Raw genomic sequence first — 19,964 nt, 5'->3', positions numbered from 1 at the left:
ATATCAAGTGACTAGCATTTTGATACTACCAGTAGGATGAGGGTTATCACTAACATATTGACTAACATAATTACTCTGTTCAGTATGCAAAACATTAGTGTATAAGCTAAAATTTGTTATAATGCTAACATGTTGATACTACCAGTAGGATGAGGGTTATTACTAGCATGTTAACTAATATAAAATTACTCCAGTCAGTTTGCAAACATTAGTTTATGAGATAAAATTAGCTTAAATTATAAGGTTATCTTAACTGCTGTCAATAGCATCTGGGGCATCACTTGGGTATAGACTTACATTGACTTACTACATTCATTATGATAAACATATGTAATACATTTTCAAAATCATCTAAAATGCTTACTTTAGCTATAGGGCTAATGTTAGCATGAGGGCTATCATTATTATGTTGAGCAACCAGCATGTAGACACTAGATGGATGTATGTATTATCACCAGCATGTTGAGTAACATCGAGGTACTCCATTTAGTATGTAAAGCTTAGCTTTTACAAAAGACCCAGCTAAAATGGTAGCTTAAATGTGGCAGCTATCACTAGCATGATAAAGTACTAGCATGCTGACCCTACCATTAGAATGTGTGCACTGACAATCATGGAGTCTTGGTCCTAAGCCAATATCTCATTGAACAGTTCCCTCAACTTAAAATGTAGAGTAGGTAAAGAACAAACAGGCTTTTATTTAGAAATTTTTAGTAAGCTTCATTTTAAAAGGCCACACCAATCTCATGTGTAACAGTGGTTGGGCTATAGCAGTCATATATGTAAAACCCAAAGTTGCAATTACCTGCTGAGTAAAATTTGAAGGCTTTTATTTTGTAGGGTACATTGTTTTCTATTGTAATTCAAAGCCATCGTTTGCCACCATGTTTACCATGGAAATTGAAATGGCAACAGAAGTAATAACTCCCTTCTCAAGAGTGGGCTGCACATTTTGATGTATATTTTGTGGGGTGTATGTATATGTGTACGGTGACGGAACAAAAATAAATATTAAAGAGAACAAAGTGTAGAATTAGAGCGCCCCAATAAGAAATGATAATAGTTCTCTCATACTTGTTTGTTCATTACTGAGTGTAGCATGAAAATATTTTGCTATTTCATTGTTTTGTCTTTCAATCCCTGTGGCATTGAACTCAAGCCCTGTTCTTCCTCTTCATACTCATCTTCCTCCTCTTCTTTTTCTTCTGTGCAGCTCCTCATTTGGCCCCAAAGAGGAGCCAGTCTCCCATCTCTTGTCACACCCATTGGCTGAATGATTTGGTCTCTGAATGAGAGAGAGAAAACACAAACAGAACATCTGTAAAACTTTCACGGCGCTTCTTCTACATATTGTAGACAGGTCACCAGTGCATCACAGGGCAACACAGAGACAGAAAGGACAACAATCATGCACACACACACACACACACACACACACACACACACACACACCTGCACGCACACACACACCTAAGGAGAATTTAGAGAGATCAATTAATCTAACAGTCTTTGGACTGTGGGAGGAAGCCGGAGTACACAGAGAGAACCCACAGCATGCACAGGGAGAACATGCAAACTCCATGCAGAAGACCCCAGGCCGGGAATAGAACCCACAACTTTGTTGCTGCAAGGCAACAGTGCTACCAACTGCGCAGCCCCAGTTTAGCTCCTTACCCCAAAAATTTTTTTTTCTCTTGACTCAAAGACAAAATATCAAATTAATAGAATAGAATAGAATAGAATAGAATAGAGTAGAATAGAATTACTTTATTCATCCCAGCAGGGAAATTATTTCACAGTTACAGCAGCATAGAGACAAGACACACAACAACCACCACTGAGTAGCAATTGTAGACAAAATAAACCATATCAACAGCATTGATTTTGATTAATTTTTTCTTTAGTTGAATTGTATATGGCCCAGCCTAACTGATCTAAATGCCAGTTCATAATGAAAAACCTCAATTTGTTAATTAAACAAAAAAAAAAACACTTGCACACAATATTCGCATTGTTCTATGATTCCTCAGGTGGCCAGATGTAGAGGGGTGTGGACACATTGGGAGACACTTGTGGTTGAAAACTTCTTACATTTCATAACAAAACTTTTTACGGTTGGTTGAGCAAGTTGTAGAAGCATCTAAAGCAGTGGTGACCAATTTTGTTTCTCCAAGGGGTGAAAAGCGGAAAACTTAAACTAGTGGTTTGTCACAAAATTCAATAAATTAAAAATGCAAAAACTAGTTTAATTTTTCTTGTTTTGTTTTACCTGCTTGATAGTAAACAATCTAACTAATTAATTCCCAAATACCTAAAACATATACAAGGTTTCAGAGTGTTGCCTTATTTGAAGAAAAACATGCCATTGCCAAATTTTTAGGGTCTTCAACTCTATTCCATTTTGTTGGCTAAATTTTTACCGGTCTCAACTTGTGTCAGGGGCCAAACAAAATCATTTCAACAGCCAAAAATGACTCCCGGGCCACACTTTGGACACCCCTGATCTAAATGATGATCAGTGGAAACAAGATGAACCTGAGCTCAATTTATAGTCATGGAGCAGGGTGTGAATACTACTGTACTGTACATCTATTTTGTTTTGTTGCCTTTAATAAATTTGCCGTTTCTTGTTTTTCCCTCTGTTGCTATGGGTCGTTATGTTTAAAACGTTTGCTGTATCATAAAATGTAGAAAGAGGGAAACTTTCTGAGTACTCTGAATAACTGAGCAGACAAAAGGATCATGAGTCGTATCATATCAAATGTTCTCACTGTGATAGTCTGTTGATCATGCAGATGAGACGACATGCCTCTTCCTCTTTCTCTTCTTCTGTCATGCCTTCCATAGGGTTGGGCTGCTCTGCCTCCACCCTGCCTGTCACCAGGTTAATCTTTGATCTGACTTGGCGGTACTCCTCTGTGTCTGAGTCGGAGTCGCTGGAGTAGTGGGAGGCAAACTGGCCGTCCCCAGAGTTCCTCCTGCCGTTCAACAGACCCCGAGCTGCCAGCAGCCCTGCAGCATTCCCGTAACCAGTGTATTTAACAAAGCGGCTTACTGCAAAGACACATAGGATGAGAAGAATACTGAGGCAACTCTTCACAAGAAAGATTGTATTTCTTTTCTTAGCAGAATGTTTTCAATAATATTAGTGAAAAGGGAGGATCATGAGCAGGTAGGTTCATGATCTCTTGTCACCTGCATTTAGTCCTTAAATGCAGGTGACAAGAGAAATGGCCCAAATGTCGGACATTACCAACTAGCAATATTAAAGCAATTTGTTCCCTATGAGATCAATGAGATATGTCGAGTCCCTCTAAATAAGACATATGGTGAGCAATATGGCACCGGAACAGGGTTTTCCTAAAATGCAAATTTTTCTTTAAAAAAAAATTCTAATTTGGTCACAATTAGAGGGGAAATGAAGCTGCAGCTGCATTCATCAAGGCATGTGGGGAAGCCTTCAGAAGGTTAAAACTGCAATGGGTTGAATGGGAGGCAGTGTAAAGTACAGAGATGCTAAAAATAAAACCTCTGACAACTGCAGATGCAGCAAAGCTGTATACAGGGTGAAGACACTTAATCTGCTGTCTGCCAGTTGTAAATGATTTTATTAACCTAACTGTAAATAGTTTAAATACTTAGAATAATGAATTCTTGTGTGCGTTCTGAAGGCAAGATACGCAGAAGAGTGGCTGCTGAAGCAACATCTGTTCTGTTCTCTGATATTTTAATAAGGCTACACATAAGAACAGGTAAGACACCTCCATTTTATCAGATCTTCTTTACTTTTCACTTTGTTCCTGAACATAATGAAGCACAAAGGTTTCTAACCTCAGATTGCCTGTTACTGTTATAAGGGTCCATGTAAGAACATGTGGGAACAAGTACTGCAAATTAGATGTTGCTATTGCACTATGACGCAAACATGGGACTGCTGTTTTGCTCAGTTTGTCTATGTTGATGTGTGTCTGTCCCTATCAAATAAACTTAATAATAATAATGATAATAATAATAATAATAATGTAGAAATGTAAACTTAAATTACACAGCAGAAAGACACATTCTGTAAAATAATTACAATTATTGATTATAATTTTGATTATAATCAAAATTACAAAATTATAATAAATGTTTTCCACAGCAAAATATTCTAGAACTCTAACTTAATATTACTGTTTATGTTTCTATTTAACACTAAAAGTGTACAAACTTAAATCTCTTTCTAATCGCAGTCCAGCACTGGATTTAAGATACATATACATCTCAGAACAAACATTAAAACAATCTCTGTAACATTTAACAAAGAGAGCAGAGTGGACTATCAAAATTCCCTACCTGAGTTTGGGGAATATTCTGCCTCATGCAGGAAACTCACTCAGTTCCTATGAGCAAATATAATCAGCTGGAGGTGTCATAGTTCTCTGTGCAACTCCACCGGAAGTAGAGTCTGATGGCTAAACTCCTGTTAGTCTAAATCTGGACCAGGTTTGTGTAGAGCATTCATTATTGTTTTAAAATGAAGCAAAGTAGATTGTTGTGTTAACTTTCCTCTACATTTAAGATGCATCATTAACAGTCACAAATTAATATGATTCTGATGTTCAATTAATATACATGTCTGCCTATCACTGTACAATCAGTAATATCTTGAATGATTGGACACAAAGTCATCTAAGTAAAACTTTTATGAAGACAATATCACAAAGATGTAGGATGTAATTGTACCATTTTCTTTGCAAAGCACGAAAAGCAGCTCTGCTGCACAGTCCTTAACATCAGTGTCAACATGTGTCATCAGTCGGACTAGCTGGCCTCTGAGTGTACTGTCCTGCTCAGGCCGAACAGCAACATCCTTCAGAGGAGGTAAGATCTGAGAAAAAAGGTTATGACAGAAAAAAATACAGCTCTGATTCAGATGTCAATATTGTACCACCAATGAACGTCCTACAAAAATATATGTTCAAAACTTTGTTCGCAACAAATAAGCATTCATTTACCTAGAAAATATTCACAAAATTAATAATATCCTATCCAGGAGCGATGCAGTGCCCTACCTTGCTTCTCAAGGCAGTGCATTACTCTCCAGGCCCCAATGAACTCAAATACTTAATATAGCTGTAAGTCTAATGTTAGCATGAGGCCTATGACTGGCATGTAGAGCAAGTAGCATTTTCACAGTAGTATGTGTGTTATAACTAACATGTTGACTAACAGTGACTTAATTAAGTCAGTATGCAAATATTAATATATAAGCTAAAATTTAAAAAAAGGCTAAGGTTAGATTAAATGCTGTCAGTAGCATGTGGGTTATCACTAGCATGTTACCCTATTAGAATGTTGACGCTACCACCAAAGTGTGTTCTATCATAAACATGGGAGTCTTTATTCTAAGCCAATATCCCATTGTAGCCATTTGTCAGCTTCATATGTAGAGCGTAGATAAGGAATAATGAGGCTTTTATTTTTTTAATTTTCAGTAAGCTTCATTTTAAAAGGCCATACTAATCCCATGTGTAACAGTGGTTGGGTTAAACCAGTCACATAAAGCCCCAAACAGCAATTACCTGCTTTGAAAAAAATGAAGGCTTTTATTTCGTAGGGTATGTGATGCTCTTATTTTGACAGCTCAATGTGGTTGTCAGTTTAGGGGCATAAAGTTTCATGAGTCACACATTCTTCTCATGCTCTTTTGCAATCTTGCCTGTAAGTGTTCAGTCAAGGTGACGTCTCTGTAGTTCTAACCATTACTACTGCCTTCCTCAGTGGTACGTGTTACAACTACAGAGTGAGAAAGAATCTGAAAACTGTTGAAAGGCCATTTGTTGTCTTCATTAATAATACTATTATTGAAGAAGACATACAGATTCATCTGTATTTACTCTGGTTATTTTTATGTGGTGGTATGTTTGAGGATCTGGAACATTCAGAGGTGATAAAAAAGCAAACACAGAAGAGACAGAATAAGGAATGTCAGTGCAGTCAAAGAAAAAGAAAAATTTTACCTTTTGCCTTAAATAGTGTCGTGTCTCCCTGTGAACCCGAGAACTCTCTGTCAATAAACTTAGAACAGGAGTCAGCTTCTCTTTCAGCTTCTGACCCTGAGAAAAAAATAGGTTTGATAGTTTTCAAAAGTTTATGAGACCGCATCCATCATAAAGAGCAGACTGAGTTTATTCTATGGCCATGCCATCAACAGCTGAGCAATACTATTGCAAGCAGTTCCTGCATCATCCAGGAACTGGATTAAAGAGACTGGATGTTCCATCTATTGAATGTTGTGTTACAGTCAATTACAACAGGGTGGAAGTCAGCAGATGCACGAGATTCTTGAAAGATGCATTGGCACCACACATGGGAGTTTGATTAGGCCACATTATTGGTTAGCATGAGACCAGATGGTTTTACAATTACCAAACCATCTGAAGACACCACACCAGAGAAACCAGTGTCTCAAATGGAGCAGCAACTACAAAGCACTGACTGATGATAGGTGGAGTGATGATGGCCCCCAGCAGAGAGAGTCAGTGCTTCCAGTGTTTGAGTAAGAAACACCACTGTTTGCTGCATTGATTGCTGCTATTTCAACTTTTAACTTTATGTTTTCTCTCACTGGTGTTCGGTTTGGCTCTGATTCCATCTTGGAGGAGAGCATCAGCTGAAATAATGTTGTCATTAACTAATCATTCTCCCTATCCTGCTATTAACGTTTTACTTTTCACTAAAATAGCAAGTACTGCTGGACCAACGCTTCTGTTTCTTTTTTGTGTCTCTGCTCTGTCTTCTCAAACCTGCAGGCGGTGGTCAAATGGATGCTTGTACTAAGCCAGGTTCTTGTTCTGCTGGAGGTTTTTTCTTTTTGACTTAATTACTGCTAATGAAGAGTTTTCCTCTCCACTGTCGCTACTTGCATGCTCAATCTAGGTCATTGCTACAAAGTCAACGACAGAATTCAAGCAATTGTTGGTATGTTCTCCTCCAGGAAGAATAAATGCAGGAAGTCACTGACGCGACGCAATCTGCTGTCTTTGTCAGATTGAAAATATTTTAAACTAACTTGAATACTGAATTCAATATCATGCGCTGTTTGAGTTATTATTCATTGAAGAGATTGTATTGGAAAGAAAGCAGACATTTTAAGAGCAAACACTACAAAGGTATGAACTTCTGCTCTCAAATGTAAGCTCATGATATTTGGCATTTTAATTCCTGCCTATGTACTGGCATGAACTCTGTGAGGAATTTCAAGTAATTTGGTGGAGATATGGAAGAAAAATTGCAAAGTATCAATGTCATCATGTTAGTATTGATCTGATACCAATAATCACTTTGGTGTTGATAAGATTGATTTATAGATCGATTTGTCCAGTTTCTACCTATGACAGCACGTCTACTTGCCCTGTTCAGTCGTCTGTCCATGAAGAGCAGCAATGCGTGCACACAGTCCATGTTGACACCTTCATACTGATGAGACGCCTGTCCTACAGGGACAGCCAGCATGACGTCCAGGCAGGTCAGAGGCAGGGCTGACAGGATGTTTACTGTATGTCTGAGGGGAAAATACTTTATGAACGTCCTTCATCTGTTCTTAGTTCATTTTTCTCAAGCATATCTGTAACATGTATATAATCTTTAACATGGGTTAAAGATAAGCCTCTGACCCTTGTAGTTCCTCCATTGTGTCTGCTCCATCACATGACAGCAGCAGACAGTGGCGTAGGACAGCTGCCAGGCGGCGATATAAAGTAGCTTCTTCCTGTAAAGACATCCTTCAGATTTCATCTCTGACCTAACCTCATGGACTAAATTTGGATTTCATCTTAAATTTCACCACAAAAAACAATCCTCTAAAGGCATGGGTACATGAAGCACTCTGACAATCCTTATTATGATTGCTGCATTAGCTCATTTTATTTAATTTGGTTATTCCATTCCACCCTAAAATGTTTTACTGGCCTGGTCTGACCAACTCTATGAAAACTTTCTGAGGACCCCCTGCCTAACTATGGAGACGTTTGCCTAGAACTAATGGCTTTGTGTTTTCACCTCGTCAGGCACCTGCCTGTAGAACCTGTGAGCAACGTTGAAGATGGTCTTGAGAATCTCAATAACATCCTGGGACACCTCCTTGGAGACAGAAGTGCTGTCAGTGATCAGCTGATTTCCATCGGCCCATCTCAAGACCAGGCACTGCTCCAAAGCTGAGGTCAGAACAAACACCCCACGCTCCTGAGCAAAACAAAGCACTGAGTTCTACGGACCGTGGTAATCAGCTTCTGAAGCATTAGTTGTAATAAAGAAATTGAGTGTTTGTAAAAGCATTCACACCCTTTGAACCATTTGCATTTTGTCACTTTACAGCCACATAATTCAATGTGTTAAATATGGATTTGATGTGACAGACCAACACAAAGTTGTACATAACTGGAATATGTTTGCAGACTTCCCCTGGGCCTCGTGGCTCCTTCTCTGATTGAATATTTCTTTGCCCAGCCATCATAAAACATTTATCCTCAGACGATGTTTACTACTTAGGCAACTTCTAAATGTAACTGGTCAGCCTGGAGTTTATTTAGGGGTCTTGAAATAAAAGGGTCTAAACAGAAATTGATCATTGAAATCATGGTCAACTGATTTAGTAATCAATTAATTGTTAACTGGAGTGTACAGACTGAAAAAAGAGCCATTTTCTGAAAGAACATTATCAGAGTAGTAATTAAGTCAAACCTATACAAAAAGCTATATACATTTTGCATTAAAGTTACAGCAAAAAAAAATTTTTCAACCAAAAGTTTTCAAATGGTATAGTTTTAGCTTCTCGTAGTTCTAAGGGCTGCGCTTTTCTAGAATTATGGAATTAGCTGCTGATGCATCAAGAGTTCAAACATTCACTTTAGGAATGAACTATTTTTTAATTGCATTTTTAATATATTTCTAATATTGCATAAAAAAAGGCTTAGCCTTTTCATTCTGTAGCTAGTTAAATGAACAATCTGCAGAATGTGCCAGTTTTCCTATCAAATTAATCATCAAAATAATCAAGAGAATAATCAATTATTACAACAATTGTTAGTTGCAGCTCTAAACAGGAATGCACCACACACTTCTCAGAGTTTTATGTAGACGTTTTCTTAAGCTATCCATTATTTTTCTTCTACATCACCATTATGACATCCAGAAATTTGCAGTTGTGACAGGGGAAAAAAATGAATGGTGGGAATACTTTTGCAAATTCATTTCTAGAAGTGAATTTTTGCATGCTCAATATTCCACAAAACACAAATGTTTAGTTCAGAGTAAATGACTTGGTACTTGTATAGCAATTTATTAAGACCAGAGGACCCCCAGGTGCTTTACACAGCTGCCTGGGGACAGGCTGCCATGCACCAGCACCACCGGGCCCTCTGACCCCACCGGACTCTCTGACCTTCACCACAAGGCAAGGCTGGTAAAGTGTCTTTATTAAGGACATAATGACAGAGGTGGGTGGAGCAGGGACCAAACCAGCAATCTGTCAATTGCTGGGCAAACTCCTAATACCTTCATCACTATTGTCCCAGAGTCATGGTTGAGATTAGCAGTAGACTGAGACAAACTTTAGATGAAGCCATTAATGACAGTGAGAGGGTGAGGAGTGTTTACCTGCTGCAGCTGCAGCCTGAGCTCAGGCCTCAGGGCTGTTAGTAAGAAGAGAAGCCTCAGTTTGTAAAACTGGCCAGTGGGTGGTGCCCCACTCCAGATTCCCTGCTTCAGACTCTCCCATAATCCCTGTAGAAGCCTTTCCATGGAGACAGACATGAAGCTTTTCGTGAGGCCAGGGGTTGCTAAGCAGCTGTAAAGCACCATTCATTAAACCTTCAGAGCATCTAAGCTTTTGGTAGAAAATGTATGAATAGCACTTTGGTGCTCCTCAAATGCAGAAATGACGTGCCAGTATGCATGGACTGGGATGGTGGTGTTACAGGCAAATCACAAAGAGGCTGTGTGTGGTAACCCTCATTTACATACAACCACACTGATGTGATTAGTAGAAGCATAGCTTTTTGTGAAGAAAATTATAGCAAAGGTATCTCCTAATAGCAAACCATGCATGTCAAAATTGTTGAAAAATCTGTTGAACAAAAAGGCATTCAGTGAAGGAAACCTCACATTGTGTAATTCACTTGAAAGGGAAATTAATAATGAAATAAGAATTGAATTAAGAGGAAAATCTAGAAAAAGACCTTGCCAATAATATATTAGGCCCAGTTTGGAATGGTTTAAAACAATTGTTGCATCAGAGATCAAGGTCAATAGAACTGCGGTTCATCCTGGTTTTAATTCTGATGTCTAATTGGCAAATTAGTTCAATATGTTTTACCCTACATTTGATTCTTCTGATTTTAGAAATGAGATCTAGATTCTGAAAAACAAACTTCTTTGTTCTGGTCCTATCCCCTTTGACATTGTCTGCCTGAATTGTTTACACACTGTAAGGTTGGAAAAAGCCCAGGTTCAGGTAATACACTACCTGGCCAAAAAATAGTCGTCACCTGGATTGAACTAAGCAAATTGAACTAAGCCTCCTATTGGATAATTACTTCATAGTCGATATTGTTCCAGCTGACAAAACGTTATCTGACCCCAACTGGTGCAATGAGTTGCTTCTCATTTATTAAACAACCATGTCTAAGGAGATGGAAAAGATGTCAGTCTGTTTGAGAAGGTCAAATCATTGGTATGCATCAAGCAGAGAAAACATCTAAAGAGATTTCTTAAACTACTGAAACTGGGTCAAGAACTGTCCAACGCATTATTAAAAACTAGAAGGATAATGGAGACCAATTTTCTTCAAGGAAGAAATGCGGATGGAAAAAAATCCTGAATGATTGTCATTGGTGATCACTTAATGTTTGGTGAAATCAATTAGAAGAAAAACAACTGTAGAACTCCGGTCTAAGTCAAGGGACTGGGACTGACCAACTCTATAGCCTTAAGAAAGCCACTGATCAATGAAGCTAGCCAGAAAAAAAGCTTCAATCTGCTAGGGAGCATAAAGATTGGACTCTGGAGCAATGGAAGTAGGTCATGTGGTCTAATGAGTCCAGATTTACCCAGAGTTCCAGAGTGATGGGTGCAGCAGAGTAAGAAGAGAGACAGGTGCCTGCTGAACCAGAAGCCTTTCAAAATAATGCCACAGTGAAAGAATGCTGCAATCAAAGCTAAAGGTGGTCCAACAAAATATTAGTGTGTGACTTTGGTGGCGACTGTTTTTTTTGGCCAGGCTGTGTAAGGGTCAACTGCTCTCCTCGTGTGGAACAGTTGGCTCCCATTTTGTATCAGATCTTCCAGCTGTCACTTAACCAACAGAGGGCACCAAGCTGCTGGAAGCAGTCCATCGTGATACCTGTGGCAAAGACCAGCCAATCAAAAGTTCTTAAAAACTTTAGACTTGTTGCACTGACTTCCCTTGTTATGAAATCCTTTGAAAAACTGATCAAGAGAGATCGCCATATTCAGACTTATCACTTACTTGACCCTTTGGTTGTCTATAGAGCTGGTCATGCAGTTGAGGATGAAACTGCAACTTTACTAAACTGGGTTTTAAACATCTTGAAGGAAACAAAAATTGTGATAAGTTGCTGTTTGTAGACTTCTCATCAGGGTTTAATACAATCTAGCTCCAGATTCTGATCAACAAACTTCTTAACTTTCACCTAGATCTCAATATGATGGACTGAATTCTTGATTTTTTAAACATTTAACTGAAGAGATTGTGTAAAGAGGAATGGTAAAGGATCTCTGTCTGCTCCAATAATCTCTGATTTTGTGTCAAAACTAACTGAAGTTTTGAACTTTTACATAATACAGAAACAACAAGGCAACTTTAAAACTGTCACCTCAGTGCGCTGGCTCTCTCCCGGGCCAGGGGACTGTTGTAGATAATATTACACAAGACTTTCATGGCCTCCTTCCTGCACACCTCCCCATCATCCACTTTCCCGTCTTCTTCACTGTCGTCTTCCCGGGCATCTTTTTTCCCAGCAGCAAGCACAAGGTGCCCTACGTTCCCTCGCCGGTTAAAGGAGTGACACTCTGAAAAGGAAACTGCACACCTCTGATCGGAATCTGCTGCTTCATGAGACCCACTTGCTTCTTTTCCATGGATCTGTGTTTGTGTTCTGTCACACTGATCTTGAATTTGTGTCTTGTCCTGCTGTTGTCTGGGCTGCAGAAGATTGATACCTCCCAGGTGTGTCAAGGTAAGAAGGGAGCTATCAGTGACCATTGGTCCCAGAGCTCTACGGTCACGAGAGAGGATTCGCAGAGTATGCAGACAAGCTCTTAGCACTGCAGGCTGCAACTGACCACCAACAAAGCACAGCAGGGCTGCAGCCAGATCCTGCAGGAAAAAATATTATGGTGAAATCTAAGAATTCAGCCTCAGCACAAATCAACTACATGGACATTTAAGGAGTCTTAAGTTTATTACATGTACTAGATTCAAATAATAGATTCAATTCAAATTCAAAAATACTTTATTAATCCCAAAGGGAAATTAAATAAGAATTTAGATTCTTCAAAGAGTTATTGAAGATGGTGATGGCTGTTGGCAGGAAAGATCTCATGTAGCAGTCTGTACTGCATTGAATCTGAAGAAGCCTCTGAATGAAGATGCTCTGCCTTCCAACACAGTCTCATGAAGAGAATGGTCAGGGTTGTCCATAATTTTCTTGATCTTATGAGGAATTCCTCTTTGAATAATCATCTCCAGAGAATATGATTAAACAAATAATCACGATTAAACAGATGAATCTAGATACAGGTAAATCTGCTGTAAAAGATGAATGGAGGTTCTGGGAAGTCCAGAGGATACTGAAGAACAAACAGACCACATGAGTTTACTGGCCTACCTCTCTGAGAAGAAGATTTGGCCTCTTGTCATCTGAGTCAATGTCCGAATCAGAGTTTGAAGCGCAGTCCCTTATTTTGTTCTTTCTGAACTGATGAACCAAGAGATGGAATTAGTAACATTGCAGATAACATCCGTGATAATGTATCACACTTCAAAGTGTTCATGAAGTATTTGTACTCTGTTTATTCCCTGGTCTGTTCCACTCAAGTGGGTGGTCCTCAGAAAAGATATTAAATCCAACATCACCCTCCACTGGATTTCTTCTTTATAATATGTTCCATCATGTTTAGGCTCACTGGTCTTGTCTATATGGGTTACTTCACACACAGAACATCATTCAGCATTGAGATACACTTCTTACAAATTTGTTTCACCAATTATAGATCCTTGGTTCCAATGTTCAACACTAAGCTGGCCACCAATGACTTTCTCTCAGGTCAGTGGTTTTCATTCCTTCTTTGAACTTTTATTGGTAGGCCATAAGACGCTAAAAAAGTCCTAGAAGAACTGCAGTTGCAAAGATGCATTGACCCTGTTGATTACCCATGGCAACACAAAGATCTATTTTCAATACCTCAAACTTTAAGGCTTCCCTACTGTCTAATATCTGTAGAAACTTAAAGGGAAGGCAGATAAGCAGAGGCACAGTGTGTCACATTAATGAATGTGTATCACTCGACCCAACAGATGTTACACATATTCTACTGAAGTGTAAAGAGATAGAATATATTACTGGACTTCAGCCATGGGTAGTTTTATTAGAGGTATTAATATTTTTCATGTTCAGAAAGGATTGCTGGATTCCATATGTTGGGAGTGTTGTTACTGACCAGATACTGCTGGTGTGGGCTGTTTAATAATAGGGCTATATTTTTGTGCTCCCAATAGATATCAACATTTACAGAACTCTTGGTGTTTTTGAGTCTGGTTTCAGTGTTACATATTATTGCTGTAGCATTAATATAGCATTGGTCCCTACTGTGTTTTTTCTGTCTTGTTGTCTGACAGTGTGTGGCCAATACTGGGTAAGTAACTCTCCAGAGAATTTAGAACTTAGCATTTACAACCTCGAAAACTTGTTCTATGGGTGAGCATGTGCAACAGATGGTATGCCTATCTTACCAAGGAGCCACCTCCGTCCATACACCTGACCCAAGCATTACCATACCAACTTTAAGAAGGGCTTTAAAACAACCACAGCTTAAACATAGTGCTGCACATAACTTACATAAGAATGCTTAAAAATCAAATAATATTTGTTTTAAGATTAGTTTTAAAAGCACACAGTAAAGGAGCCTCTCGTTAGATCATTCCCTAATGGAGGAGCAACACTAGAGAAGGCCCTACCCCCTCTGAGCTTCCTTCCAGACTGCGGAACCTGCAGAAGCTGCTCAATCAATCTGAAGGACCAAGAAGGTAAGACAGGATTCTGCATTGTAACTGTATGGTTTTGTGGCTATGACTCAATGCACAGCAATGGCATCTTCAAACACACATCACTAGCTGTAGCAGCTAATAGGCAATTTCCAATCCAGTAATATCAATGGTCACTCTACTCCCCAACTGCTCCAACCAGCCCCAAAAATGTCTCACTGAAAATCTTGAAGAGCAGAGAAAAAGACATGACTTGGAAATTGGTTACACCATCATCACTGACATTAGTACATTATTTGGTTTCAACAGAGTACAGAACCTGTCTGTCCACAACTGTCTCTGTGGTTCTGCAGAGACAGCTGCAGAACCACTGGTGAGACTAAAGAAGTTATGAAAAATGAATTAAAACCTGACTTATTGTATAATTTTACAGTAAAGAAATGTGTTTACTGTATTATAGACCCGTCATGTTTCATTTGCTATGTGTAATTCAGCAGGGCACAGGTTTATGCCAGTCAGTTCAGGGACAGCTGTGGAAGTCAGAACCACATAATTGTAAAATACAAAGTTTCCACTGACAAGGATTCATTTTTATTCTGTTTTTTGAATTCTTTAATAACATTTTGATTGCTACTGAATCTAATGCTGTTAATGTTTTTGAGTATTTGATCAAATCCGGCAATAAAATGCAACTATATTATTATGATAATTCTTCCCAACAAATATTACTGAATTTTGTAACTGTTTTCAACTGAAGGCAAATATACAGACTCATTCTATAAATTAGAATAACTGAAAAGTTTTTAACTCGCCCTCACGCCCACAAATATGGCTCTATTGGTATGAAAGTCAGTCATGACATCACACCGAGTGTCTGCTTCCATAAAATCTTTTCAAAATTTCTCTGTTTTCTATCAAGGTGCTTCAGAGCGAACTCCCATCTGAGGGTAAATCCAGGCTCCCAGAAATTAATTTTCATAATTTTGTCAAATATTTCAGCTAATGTATGTGCTTTAATATAGCACAAACATTAGCAGTGCACTGCCCCCCACTGCCTTAGGTAGTGCATTAATGTTAGCCCTTTCCATAAAATAAGTATTAGCTATTTCTTTCTCACATGTTAGCGCACTGCCTTCGCAAGGCGGTGCATTTATATCAGCTTTTTCTAAAATAAGCATTTTAGCTATTTCCGTCTCTCAAATTAGTGCACCGCCTTGCTTTGCAAGGCATTTACACCTGTCTTTTCTTTATAATGATCATTTTAGCTATTTTTTTTCTCTCAGGTTAAACAAGGCCATGCACTAACATTAGCTCTTACCCTAAAATAAGCATTTCCTAAAATAAGTATTTCTGTTATTTCTTTCTCAGTGTACTGGTGGGTAAAATAAGCATTTGAGCTATTTTTGATTTATTAGCCATGATTAGTATGCTGAATAGAAGAAGTCAATGTAACACAATATGCTAGTGATACCCCACATGCCACTGGCAGCTTTTAGGCTAACATTAGCATTTTGGCTAATTTTAGCTTATACACTACTGAATGGACTATGTTCATGTTAGTCAATATTCTTGTGATTCTCCACATGCTATTAATATTATTTTAGCTAAGCTTAGCATTGAAATCTTTAGCATCAGAACGCTGGGTTCCAACAGACTGGCACACTTTGGTAGGCCCCGTTTAAATTTCTTCAGAAATGTTCTAGTTCTAGCCTAGTCTTGTGCAGGATTCTTGTGCGTCTTATGCCTGTAATTTGGTGAGCACTCACAAGTCTTTAAGTTAAACAAATATTCATTAGCATTTTGGCTCTCCCTTGTCTCCGCCTTCACCAATCCTGACACTTTATATACATCTGTGATCAGGAGCCCACTATTCCATGGGTTAAAAGAGTTATTTTTATATAGTATTGTATGTTATGTGTTAAAGGTGAGTTGCATTATGTAACATCCTTCACATCATGTCCCCCTTGTGGGGATGGAAAAAAGTTCAGGCTCAGGATTTTTTTCCACTCTCAGCCCTGAACCAAATCCACCAAAAGAATGAATTCCTATTAGAACAGAGTCTTCAGCACAAACTGTCTGAAACATACTACGAAAGTGAAGGTCAACACAGAGTAATATGATGAGTCATGAGGTATCTAAACAGCTTTGGAACACATGATTAATCGCTTTTGGAGGACACCCATCCATACAGAGACTGGATGTGACTAAACAGTTTAAGCACCTTTTCAGATTAATGTAAGACGGTGTGAACTCATTGTCAGCACAGCTCTGTCTGGGTGATTTATTTACCTCTTCCAGTTGTTGTTGCTACAGACAGGTGGTCCGAGAATGAACAGCAACAGATGTATAAAAAAGAAAAAGATAATAAGTGTAAGACTTAAAAAGAGCAGACAAAAACAAAGTGGTGACATTCTTCTATTGACATTTTGGACTTGGATAGTGTCTGGTCAGAAAAATGGGGATTCCTGTTTCTCAATGAAAAAGATGTCCAGAAATAGATTCAAAGAGATTATGACATGTGTCCATTTTGATAAGAAGTAAAGTCAACATGCATGACTGTTTTATGCCTTCACCAAACAGCAGGTGGTGCTGTTCTCAACAACTCCGGTACTGTGCAAAAATGTTCATATTCTTCAAGCTGTGGACACGGGTGTGGACATCATAGATGACCGAAGGCAAAGCCAAAGTCTGTCCAGTATTACAATGACAAAAATACAGTATAAACATTCTCAATCAGATGACAAGAAAATGCTTAGTAGAGGGCTGCACATGGAGGTTGCCCATTGTCTTGTTTTATAGCAACCATGTTCTGTTCCAGACGTTCTGCAGCAGAGAGATGGACAGTCATGAAGGCAGGTGGAACATGATGGAAGTCCAAGCCGTCAAGACTCAAAAGTGCAGCAAGCTCAAAAAGGAGGCAGTGCCAGGTGTAGAGACACTGCACTCAGAATAAAACCGCTGGCATCTGCAGAAGATGCCACAAAGCTGTGTGTGGGAGTTGGTGGGGTTGGGGTGTTGGTTCTGGTTCCAGTTGGTTCTTGGTACTTGTATCCATCGCTAGTCTTGGGCTCCATGGGGCTTGGTGGTTCTGCTGCCATTTGCTCTGGGGTAAATATGCCAGAGTTTCCCTTCCTTGGAGGATCATGTTGGGCAGTGAGGGAGTTGGTTCCCTAGGAGAGCTGTTTTTACAGGGTTTGGTGCCTGGTCTGCTGGTTTGAGGGATGTTTGTGGGGAGGTGGTCAGGAGTGTTGCTCCACTCTGTATGTGGGGCGTTTCCTAACTTTATATGTGAATATTTTTGCAAGATGATTCACAGACTCAAACATTTTGTTTACTGACCTTTTTTCTCTCTTGTGCCTCAGTATTGAAAAAGAAGCACTCTGCGTACTGTGGAGAGATTAAAAAAAAGATGGAGGGCTGAATGTTTTACAAAGATCAGCATCATTTGATAAAGACAAAAACTTAAAGCAAATGACATACTGAGAAAATATTACAATTATGATAGTGAGACAATAATCTCAGTGTCAATAAAAACATGGTAAAATGATAACTGGATGACATTTATATATTGCTTTATCAAGTCAGAGGACTTCAAACCTCTTCATACTTCTATGGGTCATTCACCCGATCACACATTGATGATGTGAGCTACATTGTACTTGACTGCTGTTGGGCAGACTGACAGAGGCATGACTGCCATTCAGCTGGCCCCACCGGGCCCCAAGGTCATGACAGAGATGGACAGGTTGGGGATTCAAACTACCGTTTACAGGATAAACAGCTGGTACATGTTTTCATTTACTTGATTCATTTTGTCACAATATACCAAAATTATCTTGGTATTTGGAAGTAGAAAGCAGAGAAAGAGAAGCGACGAATGCTTCAACATGTTTCTGGGCAACATGCAGCCAGAGACGGAGCCGACCAACTTGGTGCTCCAGCAGACATTTCAAACATTTCTCTAGGCATTGACACCCATTCTCATCGTGCCTTGCACATTGTTTCCATGGTTACAAAATAAGGAAAATGTCTCATGCCAAATTGAGGCAGTTGTCATGGCAACCATCAGTAACCTGGGTATTGTAGCTGTCCAGTAAGAGCTGGACGGCGTCCTGGTCTCCGAGGCTGATGCTCTGGATGATCTTCTCCACGTCTGGCGCCATGCCTGAGCGTCTGCTGCAGAAATATTCAAACTTATTTCCTGTAATCAAGAACAAACACTAAAGTAATCTCTTTATGTAAGTGTCTTTATGTATGCACTTACATAAAGGCTCAGCAATTATAAAAGTAACTTTTACATAAGTGTTTTTTCAAACATTTTCAGGCTGAGGGTCACTTAACCCATCGAACAAACACTTTCAGACAAACTAACTTGAAATTGCTCGACAACAACACAACACCTTAACGTATACAAACTTAAATTAGCATCTTAACACACTTATTGTTTTCTTTGTTCAACCATGCTGTTTGTAAATGGGACCGGCCAAGTCGACTCTGGGTGTTTTGAGTTATTTAAAGATTCTGAAAGTATGGATTTTGAGCTTTCCAATAATGTCAAACACATGGAATTCAAAAATGAAATTTACTACCAAGTGTTGTGTGCATTTATAGCATTTTAGAGCTATTTGCACAATAACAGAAAAATAGACTTTAGTTGCTTTGACAGAAACAAAAGTCATTTTCTGCACTATTAAATGTAAAGTTATCCACCCATTTCTATCAATTGTATTCATCTATTGCATTAAATCATTTTTAATTAATTAAAAACAATAGCTGTTGCCGTATGAGGAGAGTCATATAAGCATGCAGTCGTAAGAACAAAGAACAGTTCTCATTAACAGACTGTAGACCGTCCAAAAGAATCGAATTGCTCGCACATCAGGTATGACTTTTTCTTCCTCTGATCATATAAGTTGTCTTGGTTTCTTTCTTTCCACCGATATCTTCAGCTTTTATTTTGTGTGACCTGGTCTTAAGCCATTTTTCCATTATTATTTTTAAACATAATCCTTTGGTAAGCTGATTGTCTGCATCGCACTTTGAGCTCACATGACGGCAAATAAACGGTTGTTTACATGCAGTACTTTGAGGACTACTAGAGGGTGCCCGCGGACCGCTGGTGGTCCGGGGACCACAGAATGAGAAAGACTGTTCTACATAATATCGACAGCAATAAATGACCAATAGAAAGCAAATGATAATGTGGTCTCTGCAGTTGCAATTATTTAGCCATCAAGCTGCTATTAAAGCTAATTAATGTGAATTGAAGCACTACGTTCAGATACTTTGAGGTGAATCATTAGAAATAATTCTAAGTAACATTCAGGGCACTAATGTCTATGAACTGTTGCACTTACCTGTTGGTGTAATAACCCACTCACCCCGTCCAAAGCAGTGTCTCTGTCCTCCAAATAAAACAGTGTCTGTAAGCTTAATGTCCTTCCTCCTCTGAACATCCCTCCTCCTCTTCACTCACTAATCCTTGGATATACTCACAGCCCCCCCTCGACCCAGCCCAGCCCCAGAGCACTATGTTATATCATCTGCTCTACATTTCAACAGGATGGAGAATTAAGAGTTACACTTAGACATATGCTCAAATATAGACATAGACAAAGATAAAGCCCCCATCAAGCTTCAAGCATCCACCATTCTTATAAGAAATTACTGTGTTCATTTAAACTAGATGGTTTCCTGA

The 19,964-nt window shown here is 38.9% G+C and overlaps 1 protein-coding gene across 2 annotated transcripts; it reads right to left on the bottom strand.

Annotated features, from left to right (window-relative positions):
* Nucleotides 1-124: 124 nt before the first annotated feature.
* On the bottom strand, nt 125-19,718 carry LOC114148167 (synembryn-A). 2 transcript variants are annotated; one of them, XM_028023212.1, is made up of 14 exons: nt 19,624-19,718; nt 18,340-18,442; nt 17,606-17,653; nt 16,556-16,573; nt 12,891-12,980; nt 11,877-12,379; nt 9,640-9,775; nt 8,044-8,226; nt 7,659-7,753; nt 7,396-7,546; nt 6,003-6,098; nt 4,726-4,870; nt 2,772-3,054; nt 125-1,285 (listed from the first exon to the last, which is right to left on the bottom strand). In XM_028023212.1, the coding sequence occupies exons 2-14, from the start codon at nt 18,427-18,429 to the stop codon at nt 1,114-1,116; spliced, it is 2,010 nt and encodes a 669-aa protein (XP_027879013.1). In that variant the 5' UTR covers nt 18,430-18,442; nt 19,624-19,718; the 3' UTR covers nt 125-1,113. The 2 variants fall into 2 exon arrangements, with proteins under 2 accessions (XP_027879013.1, XP_027879014.1); XM_028023213.1 differs by having other exon boundaries at nt 18,340-18,439.
* Nucleotides 19,719-19,964: the final 246 nt, after the last annotated feature.

This window comes from Xiphophorus couchianus, chromosome 7 (genome assembly GCF_001444195.1).
Source record: "Xiphophorus couchianus chromosome 7, X_couchianus-1.0, whole genome shotgun sequence".
In the NCBI taxonomy this organism is placed as follows: Eukaryota; Metazoa; Chordata; class Actinopteri; order Cyprinodontiformes; family Poeciliidae; genus Xiphophorus; species Xiphophorus couchianus.
The sequence above is the reverse complement of the archived record's forward strand: the minus strand, read 5'-3'. Positions and strand labels throughout refer to the sequence as shown.